Source organism: Mustela lutreola, chromosome 1 (assembly GCF_030435805.1).
Source record: "Mustela lutreola isolate mMusLut2 chromosome 1, mMusLut2.pri, whole genome shotgun sequence".
Classification (NCBI taxonomy): Eukaryota; Metazoa; Chordata; class Mammalia; order Carnivora; family Mustelidae; genus Mustela; species Mustela lutreola.
The window spans coordinates 64908956-64924588 of NC_081290.1; the positions used below are offsets into that span (position 1 = coordinate 64908956).

A 15633-nucleotide genomic window follows, 5' to 3' on the forward strand; every position below is an offset into this window, starting at 1 on the left:
GCTCGCGCCGCGAGGCCTTCCCGCCCATTTCCAGGCGCAAGGCCTGGGGCTGGGTGGCCGGGAGGCGCTAGGAGGGACGGGCGGCCGGCGCGAGCAGCACGCAGGCGCAGGACGGCGGGCCGGGCCCCCGCGAGGTGGCGCGCGCGGAGCGCCTGCGCGGTGCGGCCGGCGGCGGCGGCGGCAGCGGCGGCGGCGGCAGCCGGGCCGGGCCCGAGGGCGCCTGCGTGCTGAGGCGGGACGCGGCCCGGCTGGCCGGCTCCGGCGGCGCCTGGGCGGGGCGGCGCGGTGGCGGCGGGCGCGGGCGGCGGTTGCTCGAGCGCGGCGGCGGGCGCGGGCGGCGGCGCGCTGACGGCGGGCGCGGGCGCGGGCAGCGGGCGGGGGAAGATGGCGGAGCTCGGTAAGAAGTACTGCGTGTACTGCCTGGCCGAGGTGAGCCCGCTGCGCTTCCGCTGCACCGAGTGCCAGGACATCGAGCTGTGCCCCGAGTGCTTCTCGGCCGGCGCCGAGATCGGCCACCACCGGCGCTATCACGGCTACCAGCTGGTGGACGGCGGGCGCTTCACGCTGTGGGGGCCCGAGGCCGAGGGCGGCTGGACCAGCCGCGAGGAGCAGCTGCTGCTGGATGCCATCGAGCAGTTCGGCTTCGGAAACTGGGTGAGCGGCTGGCTCGACGCGCACCTGCTCGTCCCGGGCCCGCGGCGGCGGGGAGGCGGGCGGCGGCGGGGAGGCTGGTGCGGTCGGCGCCGGGTGGGTTCCGCGCCGAGTGGGCTCCGCGAGCTGGAGCGATGTGCCCAAGGGCACACAGCTGGGAAGTAGCCAGGTGGGGCTCGGGGCTGCGGCTCGGCGCCCCCAGGGCCCTCGTCCCGGCCTCAGGAGCCGTTGTATGGTGTTTGCCGAGTGCAGGCGCTTTGGGCAGGAGCGCGCTGAGCCCGAGTGGCCTTGCTGGACGGTGGCAGGTCCGCAGACTTGACAGAGGCGCCCTAAGGAACGACTTGGCTCTGCCGGGGGCACAGGGGTGCTGAAGGCCAGACAGGCTTCCCCCCCGCCCTCCAGCCACTCCACCGTCCCCCTGCACTTGGCTTTGTATGCGGCCCGGTGGGCTCTGCGCTCTTGTGCCCTGGGTCCCCTGGCAGGGGCCTGTTTGTCGTGGGGTCCCCGCAAGGCCCAGGACGCGGTGTGAGGAGTGCTGGGTAAGTACTGAACAAAGGAGCACAGACCCGGAGGCGTTGGTCCTGGGCTCTTGCTCTTATCAGAAGGGTTGTGTGGAGACTGAGCTGAGTGGAGAAGGTGAGAGCCAGGGTCCCTTTAGGCTTGAGGGCCCTTCGGGGGAGATTGGGTGCTCTGCTCTGGACAGTCTCTGGGGAGCTCTCTTTCCACTGGGGAGCAGGAAGCTTTCCTCCCTGTTAGAAAGGTCTCTGGCTGGATTCTGGGCCGTCTCTGCCAAGAGCTTCTGTCCACCTGCAGGCATCCTGGGAAGCAGGGAGGGGGCGCGTGACCCCAGCTCCCCCACCTTTCTATACCCTTCTACATGAGGTCCTCCTACTTCCCTGAACCAGTATTACATCTTGCTGCCATTTCTCCAGCAGTACACTTCTCCTGGGCTTCTCCCCTCATTCCCAAACCTGGCCTGATTTCCTTTCAAAAAAGTGAGCCAGCCTTCAGGGACCAACACCCATGGTGCATCCCAGGGAATCCTTACTCCTTAAAGATGCACTGCTCCTCAGAGTCTCACCTAAGTGTCAACATGGTGATCACCATCCTCCGAAAACGTCATTTTTTCTTGAAGTGCAATAATGTGCACTGAGCCTCTGCTCTCTGCCAAAGGACTTTGTAGGAGGGAAAGGCTTCTCACTGTCTTCAAGGGTCTTAAAGTGTTCTCATCCTTTGGGTCTGAGCCAGGACCTCTTGCCTAAGTTTCAGTGAGTTGACGGTGAGCTGCTGAGGGACCTCCTCCCTGTTTATCTCGTGGACATCTTGACCCTCTGTGACCCAGATCTCCTACCACCTCACTCTGTTCCTCGGACTGCTGGAACTTGGTCCTTGGTCCTTGCAGGCCCAGTCCAGCCGCAGCTGCATGTCCAACATATTTTTAGAATCTAACCACTGGTTGCAACCTTAGTCCAGGCTGGTGCTTATCTCTTGCCTTGACCACCTCTGGGGCCTCCCAGCTGGTCTTCCTGCTTCATGCTTGTGCCCTCCAGCCCATTCCGTACGCCATCATCAGAGTAATCTTTGCAGACATGCAGTATGTCATCAGCCTCCAGTGGCTTCCAGGCCTACTTAGTTTCAATATCATGGCCAAAGGGGATCTCAGCTGCTACCCCCTCAACCATTTTTTATTTCTACTGCTCAGAGCACTCTTCCTCCAGATCCTGGGTCGTGACTGGTCTTTCTGCTTCCATGTCAGTGCTCCAAGAGACTTCTCCCCTCTCCACTCCATTCCCAGAGCACTTATCTACACAGCCATTGCTAAAAATAGCCGAGGTGGACCCCGAGCCTTGCTGAGTGCTAGGCACTCTGCTGAGGACTTTGTTTCCCGGGATCTCTCCCAGCAGCTCTGTGCAGCTGGATTTGAGCTAGAGTTTGATGTCCGAGTCTGTGCTCTGGGCAGTGCTGCTTCCTAGTGTGCATTGCCTTCTCCGCCACACTGGGTGGGGACACACAAGGACCAGGCCACCTGAAGTGTGTTGGAGGAAGCATGGGGGCAGGAAGCGGGCTGTTCTCTAAAGCAGTGCTTTAGAAGCTGGCGTGTGCCCAGGAATTACCTGGGCAGCTTGTTCCCATGCAGATTCCTGCTCCAAGCAGCCAGCGGTCTCAGCTGTTACGGGAGACAAAGCCGCAGGAGGAGGGGCGCCCAGGGTCCTCTTCCTGCTGAACCCCTTGTGGGGGCGGGATGGGGGCAGGGATTTTGCATCCTAACCACGCCTGGTGCGTGGCCAGGCTGCAGGCACTAGTGTCTCTCGGGCCACCTGCTCTGCCCACTAGACTTACCCGTGCTTTACCTGAGGCTTTCCGCAGCTCCGAGACGTGCAGCGTCCTTCTGAGCAGACTCCATGGCTGTTTGTGCAGAAGGGATGTGCCCCATGTATGCTCCATCCCGCCTGTGCCAGCTTGGATGGAGTGCACACCTGATCTTGGGCTCCTCCCCACAGCTCCAGGGCTGGGTCTGCAGTGTACAGCTGCAGAACAGCGAGTCAGAGGGTTTCAGATGCTTGTGGGGTCTGCCTCGGCTTTTCTCATGGTGAAGCCAGGGCTCAGATGCAGGCCCCGCTGACTGCAGAGTCTGGGCCTTAACCTCTGGGTATAAGAGCATTAAGTGCTGCAGGGCAGGGGCTAGGAGCTTAGGGCTGCGGCTAAAGGCATGGCTGGCCTGCAGAGCTGCTTGGAGGGGCAGGGTCTTGACCTGGCTCAGCGGGAAGCAGGGAGAGGACCCGGGGAGGGCGGGAGCTTGGTGTCGCGGGCTGGGCTGCAGTGTGGGGAGTGGCAGCACACACATCAGTGGAAGCGATGCAGTTGAAGGTGAGGCCGGTCGCTGTCATTTTTCAGATGGCACATGTGATCTGTCACCTCCTAGTGGCACTGCTTTGTGTGGGATTGAAGGGGTGGGGTGATGGCGGCCAACCTGTTGGGGGGGAGGCTGCTTCTGAAGTCTGGCGCTGTTGCTCCCATTCGTCCTGGCTATGGGGTGCTCGCTGTTACGCTGGGGGGCTTGGGGGCGAGCTGTGTAGCTAGGCTTGGACACTGGGCCCCGGCCTTCAAGGGTGTGTGGGAAGGTGCCTGGGAATGCGACAGCGGGGAAGGGGCCGGTGGTTGGCGAGCCAGACTGCTGTCATCAGGGGCTTCCAGAGCCTCGAAGCAGCCGGTTTTGTGGTGGGTGCTAGTTGTGTTCCGAGTCAGCAGACACAATCTTGCTGGAAGCCGCTGTGGCTAATGAAGGAATGTGGCAGAGCTGGAAGCTGACCCAGGTATTCCGACTCCATGCCCTGAACCTCACTGAGCACGGGCAGAGTCCTGGATTCCGTGGGGTCCAGGAATCCCAGGGGCCCCCAGATCTCCTGAACTGGCATCTGTATGGGGGGGGGTCTGGAAATAGATGTTGTTGGAGTGAGTTCCGGTGTGGCCCATGGGGCCACATTGGGGAACCGCGGGAACAGTCACCTCACCGAGGCAGAGGCCTGTGTGTGTTGATGGGAATGGGTAAGCCCGTCCCTTGAGCATCCTTTCGGTGGGTTCCTACTTACGTTTGTGGATGGAGAGGCTGAGGGAGGAGCCTGGGTGGAGAAAGCTGCCAGAAGTGATGGGGTCTACAGGGCAGTGGTTCTGGAACACCTTGGAGGGCTTGCTAAAACACACATGCTCTGGGGTGCCTTGGTGGCGCAGTGTGTTAAAGCCTCTGCCTTCGGCTCAGGTCATGATCCCAGGGTCCTGGGATTGAGCCCTGCATCGGGCTCTCTGCTTGGCGGGGAGTCTGCTTCCTCCTCTCTCTTGCCTGCCTCTGCCTACTTGTGATCTCTCTCTGTCAAATAAATAAATAAAATCTTAAAACACACACACACATGCCCAGCACCCCCTCTGGGCTCTGTAGGTCCCCTCTGGGGTCGGGATAGAATTTGCATTTTTAACAACTTGGGTGATGCCTGTGGGCTGGGGGTTCATACCCACAACCCGAGATCGAGTTGCAGGCTCCGCTGACCGAGCCAGCCGGGTGCCCCTGGTTTTAGCCATCTTTAAGTGCCCAGTTCAGTGACATTAAGTACGTTCATGTCATTCGGTGACATCACCACCGTCCATCTCCAGAACTTTCCCATCACAGACAGAAACTGCCTGTTACGTAACACCTCCCGGCTTCCCCCACCCCAGCTCTGGACACCCACTATTCTGCTTTCCATCTCTGTGAATTCGACTACTCTGGGGACCTCGTAGAGAAAAACGCTGCAACATTTGTCCTTTTATGACTAGTTCAGGTCCCTCCGCGTAACCCTCTTGAGGTCCGTTCATGTAGCGGGCGTCACTGTGTCCTGTGAGTGTAAGGTTGATGGCCATCCCACTGCCCATCTGATTGGTCAGGCGCCTGGGCCGCTCCTGCTGTTGGCTGCTAGGGGTCCTCCGCAGTGAATGTAGGTGTGCAGACCTCTCTTGAAGTCCACACTTGTCATCCTTTTATTTATTTTAATTTTAATTTTTTTAAAGATTTTATTTATTTATTTGACAGAGAAATATCAGAAGTAGGCAGAGAGGCAGGCAGAGAGAGAGGGGGAAGCAGGCTCCTTGATGAGCGGAGAGCCCGATGCGGGGCTCGATCCTAGGACCTTGAGATCATGACCTGAGCTGAAGGCAGAGGCTTCTGAACCACTGAACCCCCCAGGTGCCCCTTGTCATCCTTTTAGATCACTACCTTGTGGCAGGGCAGAGTTACCTGGTTATGTTTTGAGGCTGTGCGCTGCTGTTAGCCCTCTGTGAGGCTTGCTCTCAGGTTTACTTGATCCGGAAGTCTCCGTCCCCTTGAAGGCCGGTCACAGCTGTGGAGGCTGCTTAGTTCTCTTGAGTGGAGACAGGAGGACAGGGCACCTGGAACTGAGGCCTGCGGAACTTTCCATGTGCATGAATCAGTGAACAGGAGCAGGGGCCAAGGGAAATAGGGTTCCTGGAATAGCTGGGATCTTGTAAGGATAGATGACAAGCCGCTGTTAGTCCTCCGCCTCTGATGTGGGCGGTGGCACCGACCACCAGCTTGTCTGCAGGAGAGGGGGCCATGCTGGGGGTGGCGGCAGCTTTCGCTCCAGACTGGCGAGTGCCCCATCCTTCCGGCCCCTGCGAGGCAGGCAGTCCTTCTGTTTCCTTGGAGAATGACTGAAAGGGGCTGGAGCAGGCAGGCCCGAACCACAACCAAAGCCATGGTCAGCTGGGAGCGGAGGCCCTGGGTGGCCAGGCCAGCAAAGGGTGAAGTGACACTGGGCTCGCGGGTGCACGTATCCAGCTCAGGAGGAGCAGACAGGTATCCCGCTATATGGGCTTTCCCTCCTCTTTCCTCTGGGCCTGAGCAGTCCCTCCTTGTCCCTTAGGTGAAAGCTAATCCATTGGCCCTTCGTCCTTCCCTGGCCCTGTGCAGGCCTTTGCTCCTTCCTGCTGCTCCTGGGGACTCTGCTCCCTAGGTGGCTCTGCCTGCACAGTCTGCTCCCCCGGGGTGCCCCAGGTTTGTGAGCTGGGCCTTCGGGCTGCTTCTGTCCCTTGAGGAAGAAGGCAGCCCTGCCTCGGAGTCTGGATCCCCAGTGCTGGGGAGGAAAGAGCCCAGGCCTGGGGCTCTTTCCACCTCCTGGGGTGGTGTTTGGTGCTCTCGGGGAAGGTGAAGGCCACCCAAGTTCTGGGGGAGGAGCTGGTTTGGCCGTGGGCCGCAGAGGCTGGAGGTGGACTGGCCCAGCCAAGGTGTCATAGGCATGGGGCCATGGTCTGGCCCTGTTCTGCCGTTTAAAGGGTCTGGAAGCGTTTGACTGCAGAGGTCTCCCCGCGGTGTGTACTGAGCCAGCACCCCGCCAGAGGCCCCGTGGTGATAGGGCCGTGTGCCCCGGAGCAGGACTGTCTGCTGCAGGAGCCCTGGGGGCCTCTGGGAGACCACACCAGATGCTACATGCTGAAGCGCTTACCCGTCACTGTGACAGGCCTTATGTTGTCCCTGAGAGGGGAGGGACCACAGGCCCAGAAGCAGGAGGGGAGAGGATGAGGATTGTAGTCTGGGGGTGGTTGAGCTACAACCTGCACCCCAGCCAGGTCTGGGACCCAAGCCTGTGCACACAGAGAAAGAGAGCATCCGGCAAGGGTTTGGGGCCGCTGGCCTGGATGGCAGGGCGGGTTGTGTGGGGTCCGGCAGGAGCCAGACAGGGGTTTGAGACTCCGTGTCATGGACCCCTGACAGGTCAGGCCTCCCACATGCTCAGACTTTGGAGACTAGTGCTGTTGAAACGGTGTATCAAAGGCTAATGTAACTCGGAGTTGCTGACTTCAAGTCTGCCAAATAAGGATATTAATATCCTATCCGATTAAGTCTCTCTCACCATTTTCCAGAAAGAAAAGACTATCTTAGTACTCTCCAAACAAGAACGACATCATCTGGGAATGAAGAACTGTCCTTTAAATGGAAGAGTTTAGCTCTAAGGGAAAGCCTTAGTCGTCCCGAGGTTTTCAGTTTCCCCTCGATCATGGGCCAGTCTGGTGGGAGCTGTAGTGGACTCCCTGATAGGAGCCTTTGGAGGTTTGTCATCGGTGGGAGTGACCTCGCGGGCTTGCACCTGTCGGGGGGGATGTGTGCACAGAGCAATGGGCGGCATCCATTCCAGGGGAAAGGAGGCCACGGCACAGGGGCGGGGTGGGGGGCGGCTGACGCTGACGATGGTTGCTCTGACTGCCCTCCCCTTCCCGTCCCTGCTCCCGGGCTGGAGGCCTCTCCGTGAGCCATGGGAAGGCCGGAAGGAGGCCAGACCACCACAGAAGGCTGTGGAGTCCTGACTCACTAGGGTGCTCACTTCCTGTCCCTGAGAGCCAGCACCCTGGGGGGAGTCTGGTGACCTTGGACTGTAGACTTGAGGGCCATTCAGTGTCCTAGAAGTGTGTTTTCCTTCATTTCTCTAAGGACTCTGAGGAAGCAGCATATCTTACCTTTTTCCAGGGGTGGGTATCCTTTTCTTAGTGAGGATGAAGGGGCAGAACCTGGGATTCTGTCTCTACTGACTATGGGCTCCTCACACCTGTGCTGCCCTGTGTCAGGGAACACCAGCTGCAGGGTACACTCTTGTCCCTTGTTCAGTTGTAGGTGTACTTGAGTTGTCTGTACTCCAGGTCTGTCCCCCCAGACCCACTTTTGTTGCTTCTGCCTGCCCATCCGTGCGTCTGTCCGTTCCTCCATCCATCCATCATCTAGATTAAGTGGAAACTTTGACCTTGATCATGTGCTCAGCAGCTGTTGCAGGTGACACCAGGGCAGTGACAGCACACTTGTGCCCCTCGTGGGAGGTGGGCAGGTTTCACGTGACAGTTGACGTGTGCGGACGGGAGAGGACAGTGTGGCGGGCAGGTGCCAGCGTGGGGTGGGGTACTGCAGCTCCTGCTGTTTTTAGTCATAAACACACTTGTAAAGTGTGTTCCTCACTGTCACCTAGTACCATGGAACCTGTCTGCTCTCTGTGGATTCTGTTTAGAACCAGAGCTGTGTCATCTCTCCCGTGCAGACAATTCTCTTGTGATCTTCCTCTGTTTCCAGGGCTTTGAGAAATGAGGGTTTTGTGTGTTTTCCTGGGCCTTTCTTGATGGTCATGAAACAAACACGGCGGCCCAGGGGCAGGATTCTCTCTCAGCAGCAGCTGCTGGCCAGTGTAGTGTTGGCCATGGCCTTTGAGGTTGTCGGGCAGCGGGTAAGGGTGATAGGTGACAGATTCCTGGGCTCCTGGTGACAAGGTGCTAGCCACTCTGATTTTGGTTCCTGGCTTTTTAAGTACTCATCACCTGAGTCTGTCCAAGAGCCAGAGTCTGCCTCGACGTGAAGAGGGTCTGTGCATCCAAAGTGCCCACATGGCCAGCTGGCCTGCTCCTTGGCTGGCCCAGGGCCCCAGGAGGGTGCTTGTCTGCTGAGTGCACGTTGCCCTTGTCACGGGCCTGTGACCACAGATCCACACCGCACCCACCGTGGACAGGGCAGCTTTCCCACGTGATGGAACAGCCTTCTCTTGAACGCTCTGTGTTTTCTTTTCTAATGTTTGGATGTCAATCTTATACCGCTAAACAAAATTGCGAGGCAGAATTTATCTTTACTTTTTGGCAGCTCGTGGGTGGGCTTAGTTGGTGAAGTATTCGATTATTTTTTTTTTTTTAAAGATTTTACTTATTTATTTGACAGAGAGAGAGAGATCACAAGCAGGCAGAGAGACAGGCAGAGAGAGAGAGGGAAGCAGTCTCCCTGCTGAGCAGAGAGTAAGATGCGGGGCTCGATCCCAGGACCCTGAGCCGAAGGCAGAGGCCTAACTCACTGAGCAACCCAGGTGCCCTGAAGTTCGATTCTTGATTTTGGCTCAGGTTGCCGTGATCTCAGGTCCGTGAGGTCGAGCCCTGCGCCGGGCTCTATGCTCAGCGTGCAGTTGGCTTGAGAGCCTCTCTCTCCTCACTGTCTCTCCCCCACCCCACTCTCCCTCTTTCTCTCTCTCTAAAAAAAGAAAAACTAATTTAATTTTATTTTTTAAAAATAACTTTTATTTTCAATTTACCCAAAAAAGTAAAACAATAGTATGTGGAGTTCCCACGTATGTTCCTCTCATAACCCTCCCGAAATAGCGTCATTTCGCAGAGGTGTGGTGTGGCTCCAGAAAGCAGGGTGCTGACCTTGGCTCAGAGCCACTCACTCATGCACAGACCGGCCTGGGGTCCCACCCAGGACACCCCAGTGATGTCGCTGATGGGTCTCTTCAGGTCACGGTTCTTTGCTTGTCTCGTGACTGTGACGCGCTGGAGGGGTGCTGGCTGGTGTTTTGTAGAATATTCCGTAATTCGGGTCTGGCTGCTGTACTCTGGTGCTGAGGCTGAGATGCCTGGGCTGGGCCGTGGGACAGCGTGGGACAGGGTCACTCTTCAGACTCTCCCTCCTCCCCACTGTGGGATTTCTCCTTATCACTTAGAATTGGACACAGTGTTCTTGAGGATGACAATGGTCAGGCCGGAAGCCGGTGTCCAGTGGAGTGGCTCCCTCCCCAGCCCCTCTGCCCCAGGTTCCTCCAGCCCTTTGGATGACAGCAGTGGCATGCGCCCACACATTCTGTGTTGTGTTGCCAGCTGCTGGGCGTGTGAGAGGGGACACTAGCTGGGGACAGGAGGTCTTGTATGGCCCTGCTCCGGCCCAGAGCTTTCAAGGCCCTCTGTGGTTTCCATCCCCTGCTCTCGCTCCCACGGTGTCAGAGTTGATGGCAAGAACCTCTAACCAGTAACACACCTTGGTTTGGTCAAGTTAGTCAACTTGACTACTCAGAATCTTTCTGTTTTTCAGGATTTCAGTTTTCTCTGAAACACAGGGGCTCTGCCATCCACTCATTTTTGAAAGGCAGATTGCTGAGTTTCAGGCTGAGGGGACTTTTGCTAGGGGGGCAGCTGGTGCTTCTGGATGCTGGCTGGGTAGCCCGCTGCGCAGGTCTCACTGGGCCAGGCTGGCGGCAAGGCCTGGGGCCTGACTTCCAACCGGGTGAGCTTGGATGTGTGGCCCAGATTCCCCGAGCCTCTGCTGAAGGGGTTCCTCCTCACCCAGGAGGCTCCCTGGATGCTGGACTCGGAAATTTGTAGTGGCTGCAGGCCCTCACTGAGGCTGTGGTGAGGGATGGTGAAGACCCTGGGCCCGTACAACCTCTGGCTGTGCGGCTGGGCCCTGGAATCTTGGACCGGGAGCATGTGGGCATTTCTGCTGTCTGGACAGCCTTGTGAGGCTGTGTTTCCCTCCTGAACGGGCAGCTGTCAGGGCTGGTATTCTTCTGGTGTAGCTCATCAGGGTGGAAGAATGCCCACTGGCTAGCTCGCCCCTCTGAGCAGGACCTGAGCTGGGCCCCTCACAGGGGCGCTAAGCCTCTGGGCACTCTGTCCACAGTGCCCGTGGCAGGTGCAGGGTGGGTGCTAGGGCTGACTCCTGTCTCCTTACTGGAAGGAACCCAAGGCCCAGAGATGGGAAGTGACTAACTTGGTCATATGGTGGTGGCCATAGATGCTTGGGATGGTTGTGACTTGGTTTTTTGGGGGGTTCTTTTTTTGGGGTGGGGTGAGGTTAATGGTCCCTGGGAAAATACAAACAGATTTGATGCAAACAGTAACATTTTAAAGAAGTTAATCATGGACACAGTTCTTCCCCAAAAGACCAGAATCTGGTGTTTATTCTAATCTTCCCTGCCTTGGAGCCCTGCCCTTGGGACTCAGGCCCCATACAGGTTCTTTTCCCTCCCAGGAGCGCTTCCCTCCCATGGTGCCCGGTGTGTCCTCAGTCCTCAACCCGAGTGGACTAGCTGGTTTCTGGGAGTCCAGTTTGGCCTTTGGGGCTGCAGAGACCAACCTGATCTCACAGGCCTAAGGGGCAAGGACACAGAGCAGTGGCGTTGGGCCCTGGCGGCTGCTAGAACGGCAAAGCCGGGTGCAGGGTGAGTGGAGGCTGGAGGCAGGGGCTGAGCGGCTGCCAGTGAATGAGTGCGCATTTTGGGCAGCTCCTTTGTGAAGTGGCTTTAGCGGTTGACTAAGGAAGAGGCCTCTTGGCAGAAGGAAAAGATTGGGGGAGTTGTATAATTTCCTCTCATTAATAACCCTCGTGTTCATAGGTCACCTCCTACAGGCATGTGTGCTCACAGCCCATGGCAGATTCCAGCTACCTAACTGTGGAGCCTGTCACCAGTGATGCCCCGCCCCTTGAAAAGGCACAGCTGGTCCCTGGCACCATCACTCAGGAAGGGGATAGGCTGCCACCCCCCTGCACTCCCAGGGGCTGGGTCCTTTTGGTTCCTGGAGGCAGGCAGCACCATACAGCAGGGTCCGTCTTGTGCGGGGAGCTGTGGTTGGGGAGCCCTGGTGGGCCTGGGAAGAGGCGGGGCAGCTGGGGTGCTCCCTGACCCCGCCCAGAGTGCAGGGTTTGATGTGTGGCCAGGAGGCCACCATAGGTGGGCCCCAGGAGAGCGGAGTCCAAGGGGTGATGTGGGCCCGGTGTCAGCGTGCTGGCAGGTGGCGCCTCCTTCTTACCCCTTCTGCCCGTTTAGTGTCCGTAGCCCCGTGCTGAGCCTGGCTGCAAAGAGAACACTGCCTGGGGCCCCTTGGGGGCTGGGGTGACACAGGCTGGAAGTGGGCACGTGCGCCACGCCGACCTGCGTTTTAACCTGTGGTCCCTGTTGTTGCAGGAGGACATGGCCGCGCACGTGGGAGCTTCCCGCACGCCGCAGGAGGTGATGGAGCATTACGTAAGCATGTACATCCACGGCAACTTGGGGAGAGCCTGCATCCCCGACACCATCCCCAACCGGGTGACCGACCACACGTGCCCCGGCGGAGGGCCCCTGTCCCCCAGCCTCACCACCCCCTTGCCTCCCCTAGACATCTCGGTGGCTGAGCAGCAGCAGCTGGGCTACATGCCGCTGCGTGACGACTACGAGATCGAGTACGACCAGGATGCCGAGACGCTCATCAGCGGGCTCTCGGTCAACTACGACGATGAGGACGTGGAGATCGAGCTCAAGCGCGCGCACGTGGACATGTACGTGCGCAAGCTGCGGGAGAGGCAGCGGCGCAAGAACATCGCGCGTGACTACAACCTAGTGCCTGCCTTCCTGGGCAAGGACAAGAAGGACAAGGAGCGGCCGGCCAAGCGCAAGGTCACAAAGGAGGAGAAGGAGCTGCGGCTCAAGCTGCGCCCGCTCTACCAGTTCATGTCATGCAAGGAGTTTGACGACCTGTTCGAGGGCATGCACAAGGAGAAGATGCTGCGCGCCAAGATCCGCGAGCTGCAGCGTTACCGGCGCAACGGCATCACCAAGCTGGAGGAGTCGGCCGAGTATGAGGCGGCGCGCCACAAGCGTGAGAAGAGGAAGGAGAACAAGAGTGCGGCCGGAGCCCGGCGGGGCAAGGAGGACGGCAGGGACGGCGAGTTCGCGGCCATCGAGCACCTGCCGGGCTTTGAGCTGCTGTCGGACCGCGAGAAGGTGCTCTGCAGCTCCTTGAACCTGAGCCCAGCGCGCTACGTGACCGTGAAGACCATCATCATCAAGGACCACCTCCAGAAGCGGCAGGGCATACCTTCCAAAAGCCGCCTTCCGAGCTACTTGGACAAAGTCCTAAAGAAAAGGATTTTAAACTTCCTCACGGAGAGCGGGTGGATATCCAGGGAGGCCTCCTGAAAGCCCGTGGCTCTGCGGGGAGCCTAGAGGACTGGGGGTGTGGGAGGGGGAGGAGGTGCTCTTTTTTAAGCAGATTGAGTTCCTTTCTTTTAGGCTATAAATTCTGCTCATGGTCCTCTGAAAGAAGCAATAGTAACGATTTTATGCCGGATCATGGGGGAAGCCGACACATGTATATTTTAACTTAGTCCTAAAGTCACACCTCCAGATGACGATTTGCCTTTCCATGTTCAGTTTGGGGAATATTATGAGATTGGGTCATTTCCTTTTGTGTCTTCCCTTTGGTACGCAACTCTTGGGCTGTAGGGGAAAGGAGCAGCTTTCTGCTGGGCCCGCCAGCCACCAGCTTGGCCCTGTGATGTGACCTCTAGCTGGCTGCCGGGGACGCCCTTGGGGGGCCCACTGCCAACCCCGCGGACACCCCAGCACAGCCCCAGCACGCGGCACTTTACATGGGGGCCAGGGTGGGGCAGGTGGGAAGTGAGGCTGGAGAACCACATGAAGTTTCCTTGGGAGCTTTAGAGGAAGAGTAGGTGGAACACAATGTCCAAAGGAGCTTCCCCTTGACCCCTGCAGCCAGAGTCGCGCTTGTGATGCCAGAGCCTGGAAACGCCCCTGGCCTCTTTGGGGGGTAGCAGAGCGGCGGAGCCTGTGGGTTCACCTCAGGGCCAGCACAGGATCCCCCCCAACAGACTCCCTGGTGTGTGGGGAGGGGTGCTCTGGAGGAGCTGGGAGGACTAGTGTGGGTGCCAGAACTCTGAGCCAGCCTTTGGGGTGCTGCTCCTTGCTCTTGTACTTGCAGTACTAAGCACCCCATTTACTTGGAAGAACTCATAGTGGAGGGCTCTTGAGTTCTGCAGTCCATTTCCTCCAGAATTCTCATGGTGGTTGCAATAACCTTTTTCACAGAAACTCCGATCTTAACCGTGCTAGCCAGGCTAAGTGTCCTACTGCAGGTGGCCCCCAGCACTCTGCAGACTGGCCACGCTGGACAGGGCTGCACCCACAGCAGGCTCTGCATGAGCAGGCGAGGCCCCACGGGGCTTCTCTGGGTCCTGCTCTTGAACCGCCCAGCTTCTGCCTACCCCTGCTCTCTCCTCAGGGGCCCCGCTTCTTTAGATGGACACAGTGCCTTCCTTCCGGGAACTTAAGTCTGTCATCTGTCTTCCTGCTGCTCAGTGCTGCTTCTCCTGGCCACGGCCCCGCTCTAGGGCCAGGGTGACTGCAGACCCCAGCGCTCTTGTTCTTCCTGGCGCTCATCCTGCCTCTCTTGCCCCCATAGCTCCCAAGAGACTGTTGACCTCCCACAATGTTCAGGCTTGCAGTTACATTAAAGTGAAGTTATTTGAAAGACAAAAGAAAAAAAGACCCTCATCATTTCCAAGGACTTAATTACGGTGCCTTTTCCTTTCTTTTTACATCCTTCTGTCCCCCAGGGTAAATTTTTCAGCATTAAATAAAACATTTAAAATATATCGTATGTGGCTTTAGTTGTACTGTGCATGCTGGCCGGTAGTGCTGTTAGCCAAGCCCCGGGCTTTTGTGACTGTAGGAGAAAGAGCGAGCAGGGGTGGTACTCATGAGGCCTCCTCCTGTTGTCCCCTCTGTGGGCTCACTGCGGCGACAGTCGCATGGCACAGAACGCAGGTTTGGTCTGCCCCTGAGCAATGATGGGGATGTTGCCTCTCACTTGCGCTTCTGGCCCCTGGGAACCTTCTAGAACTGTGGACCCTCAGGCCTTGGAGCAAGGCCCTGAGACCAGTCAGGCAGGGCCCTGCTGCTGGCAGGCAAGCTGGTTGGGCAGCTCGGGCTGCAGCTCCTCCCACCTTGAGATTTACTCATTTCCTGCACCAGGTTCCTGGTTGGGTGAGGTTCTAAATTTGCTATTATTTTGATATGAAATGGTTGGCAAACTTAAGTGGGAGAAGCAAAAGAATATGTCAGCATGTGGCCCAGGCCAGCCGGGCTGTTCAGTGGGCAATTCTGTGCTTAAGCAGGTTTTCAGGATGTGCATCTTTCTCGGTGGTATGAAGAACTTGCCTTAGGCTTGGCTGTTTTAAAACTGTACACGCGTGACTGACGTTATAGCATCAGACTGTCCCAAGAAGACGGCCTGTCCTCACTGGCTGCCTCTGAGCCTATCCCCGTGGGCCGTGCAGCCCATCAGTCCTCACTGTGACTGCCAGCACAGGGCCCTTGAGCTTCAACATGTCAAATTCATCCCCGCATCCCATGAAATGGGATTTTTGAGGGTTTTTCCAAATTGAAACTTAACTTGAGTCCAAAAAGGTAATTCGGCCATTTAAAATAATGCCCTTTGGATGGCCCATATCCCAAGGATGTGTAAAAAACAGGAACTCTACAATTTTTAGCACTTTTTACACATTCAACAAGTGGTGAACAAAGTGGTGTCGCGGCTGCCCCTCGAACTGGGGATGGCATTCTCAGGACGTGTCTGAGCTCAGCACTCCGGCGTCAGACCGGTTTTCCCTCCCAGGTAGGAGTTAAACTGGCTACTAAGCAGAAGCCCTTCATGCCTGCTCCCCCCTGGCTGCCAGCAGCCTATCCCCAGGGACTGTGCGCGTGTCTCAGGCAGATCCCAGCCACAAAGGCCCCTCAAGAGCAAATGGCGCCACCCGGTTGGTGGTGTCTGGCCCGCAGTCATGCACCCCTGGGCCCTGGGCAGGATGCGTCAGCAAATCTCACCTCCAGTGTAGAGAGGCGCTTCCCTTTTAGGGGCGATGCA

At 58.0% G+C, this 15633-nt stretch overlaps 1 protein-coding gene across 1 annotated transcript; it reads left to right on the forward strand.

Annotated features, from left to right (window-relative positions):
- Positions 1–312: 312 nt before the first annotated feature.
- TADA2B (transcriptional adaptor 2B) lies at positions 313–14362 on the forward strand. The gene is made up of 2 exons (XM_059165952.1): positions 313–654; positions 11895–14362. Exons 1-2 carry the CDS (start codon positions 385–387, stop codon positions 12885–12887), a joined length of 1263 nt encoding a protein of 420 aa, XP_059021935.1. The 5' UTR covers positions 313–384; the 3' UTR covers positions 12888–14362.
- Positions 14363–15633: the final 1271 nt, after the last annotated feature.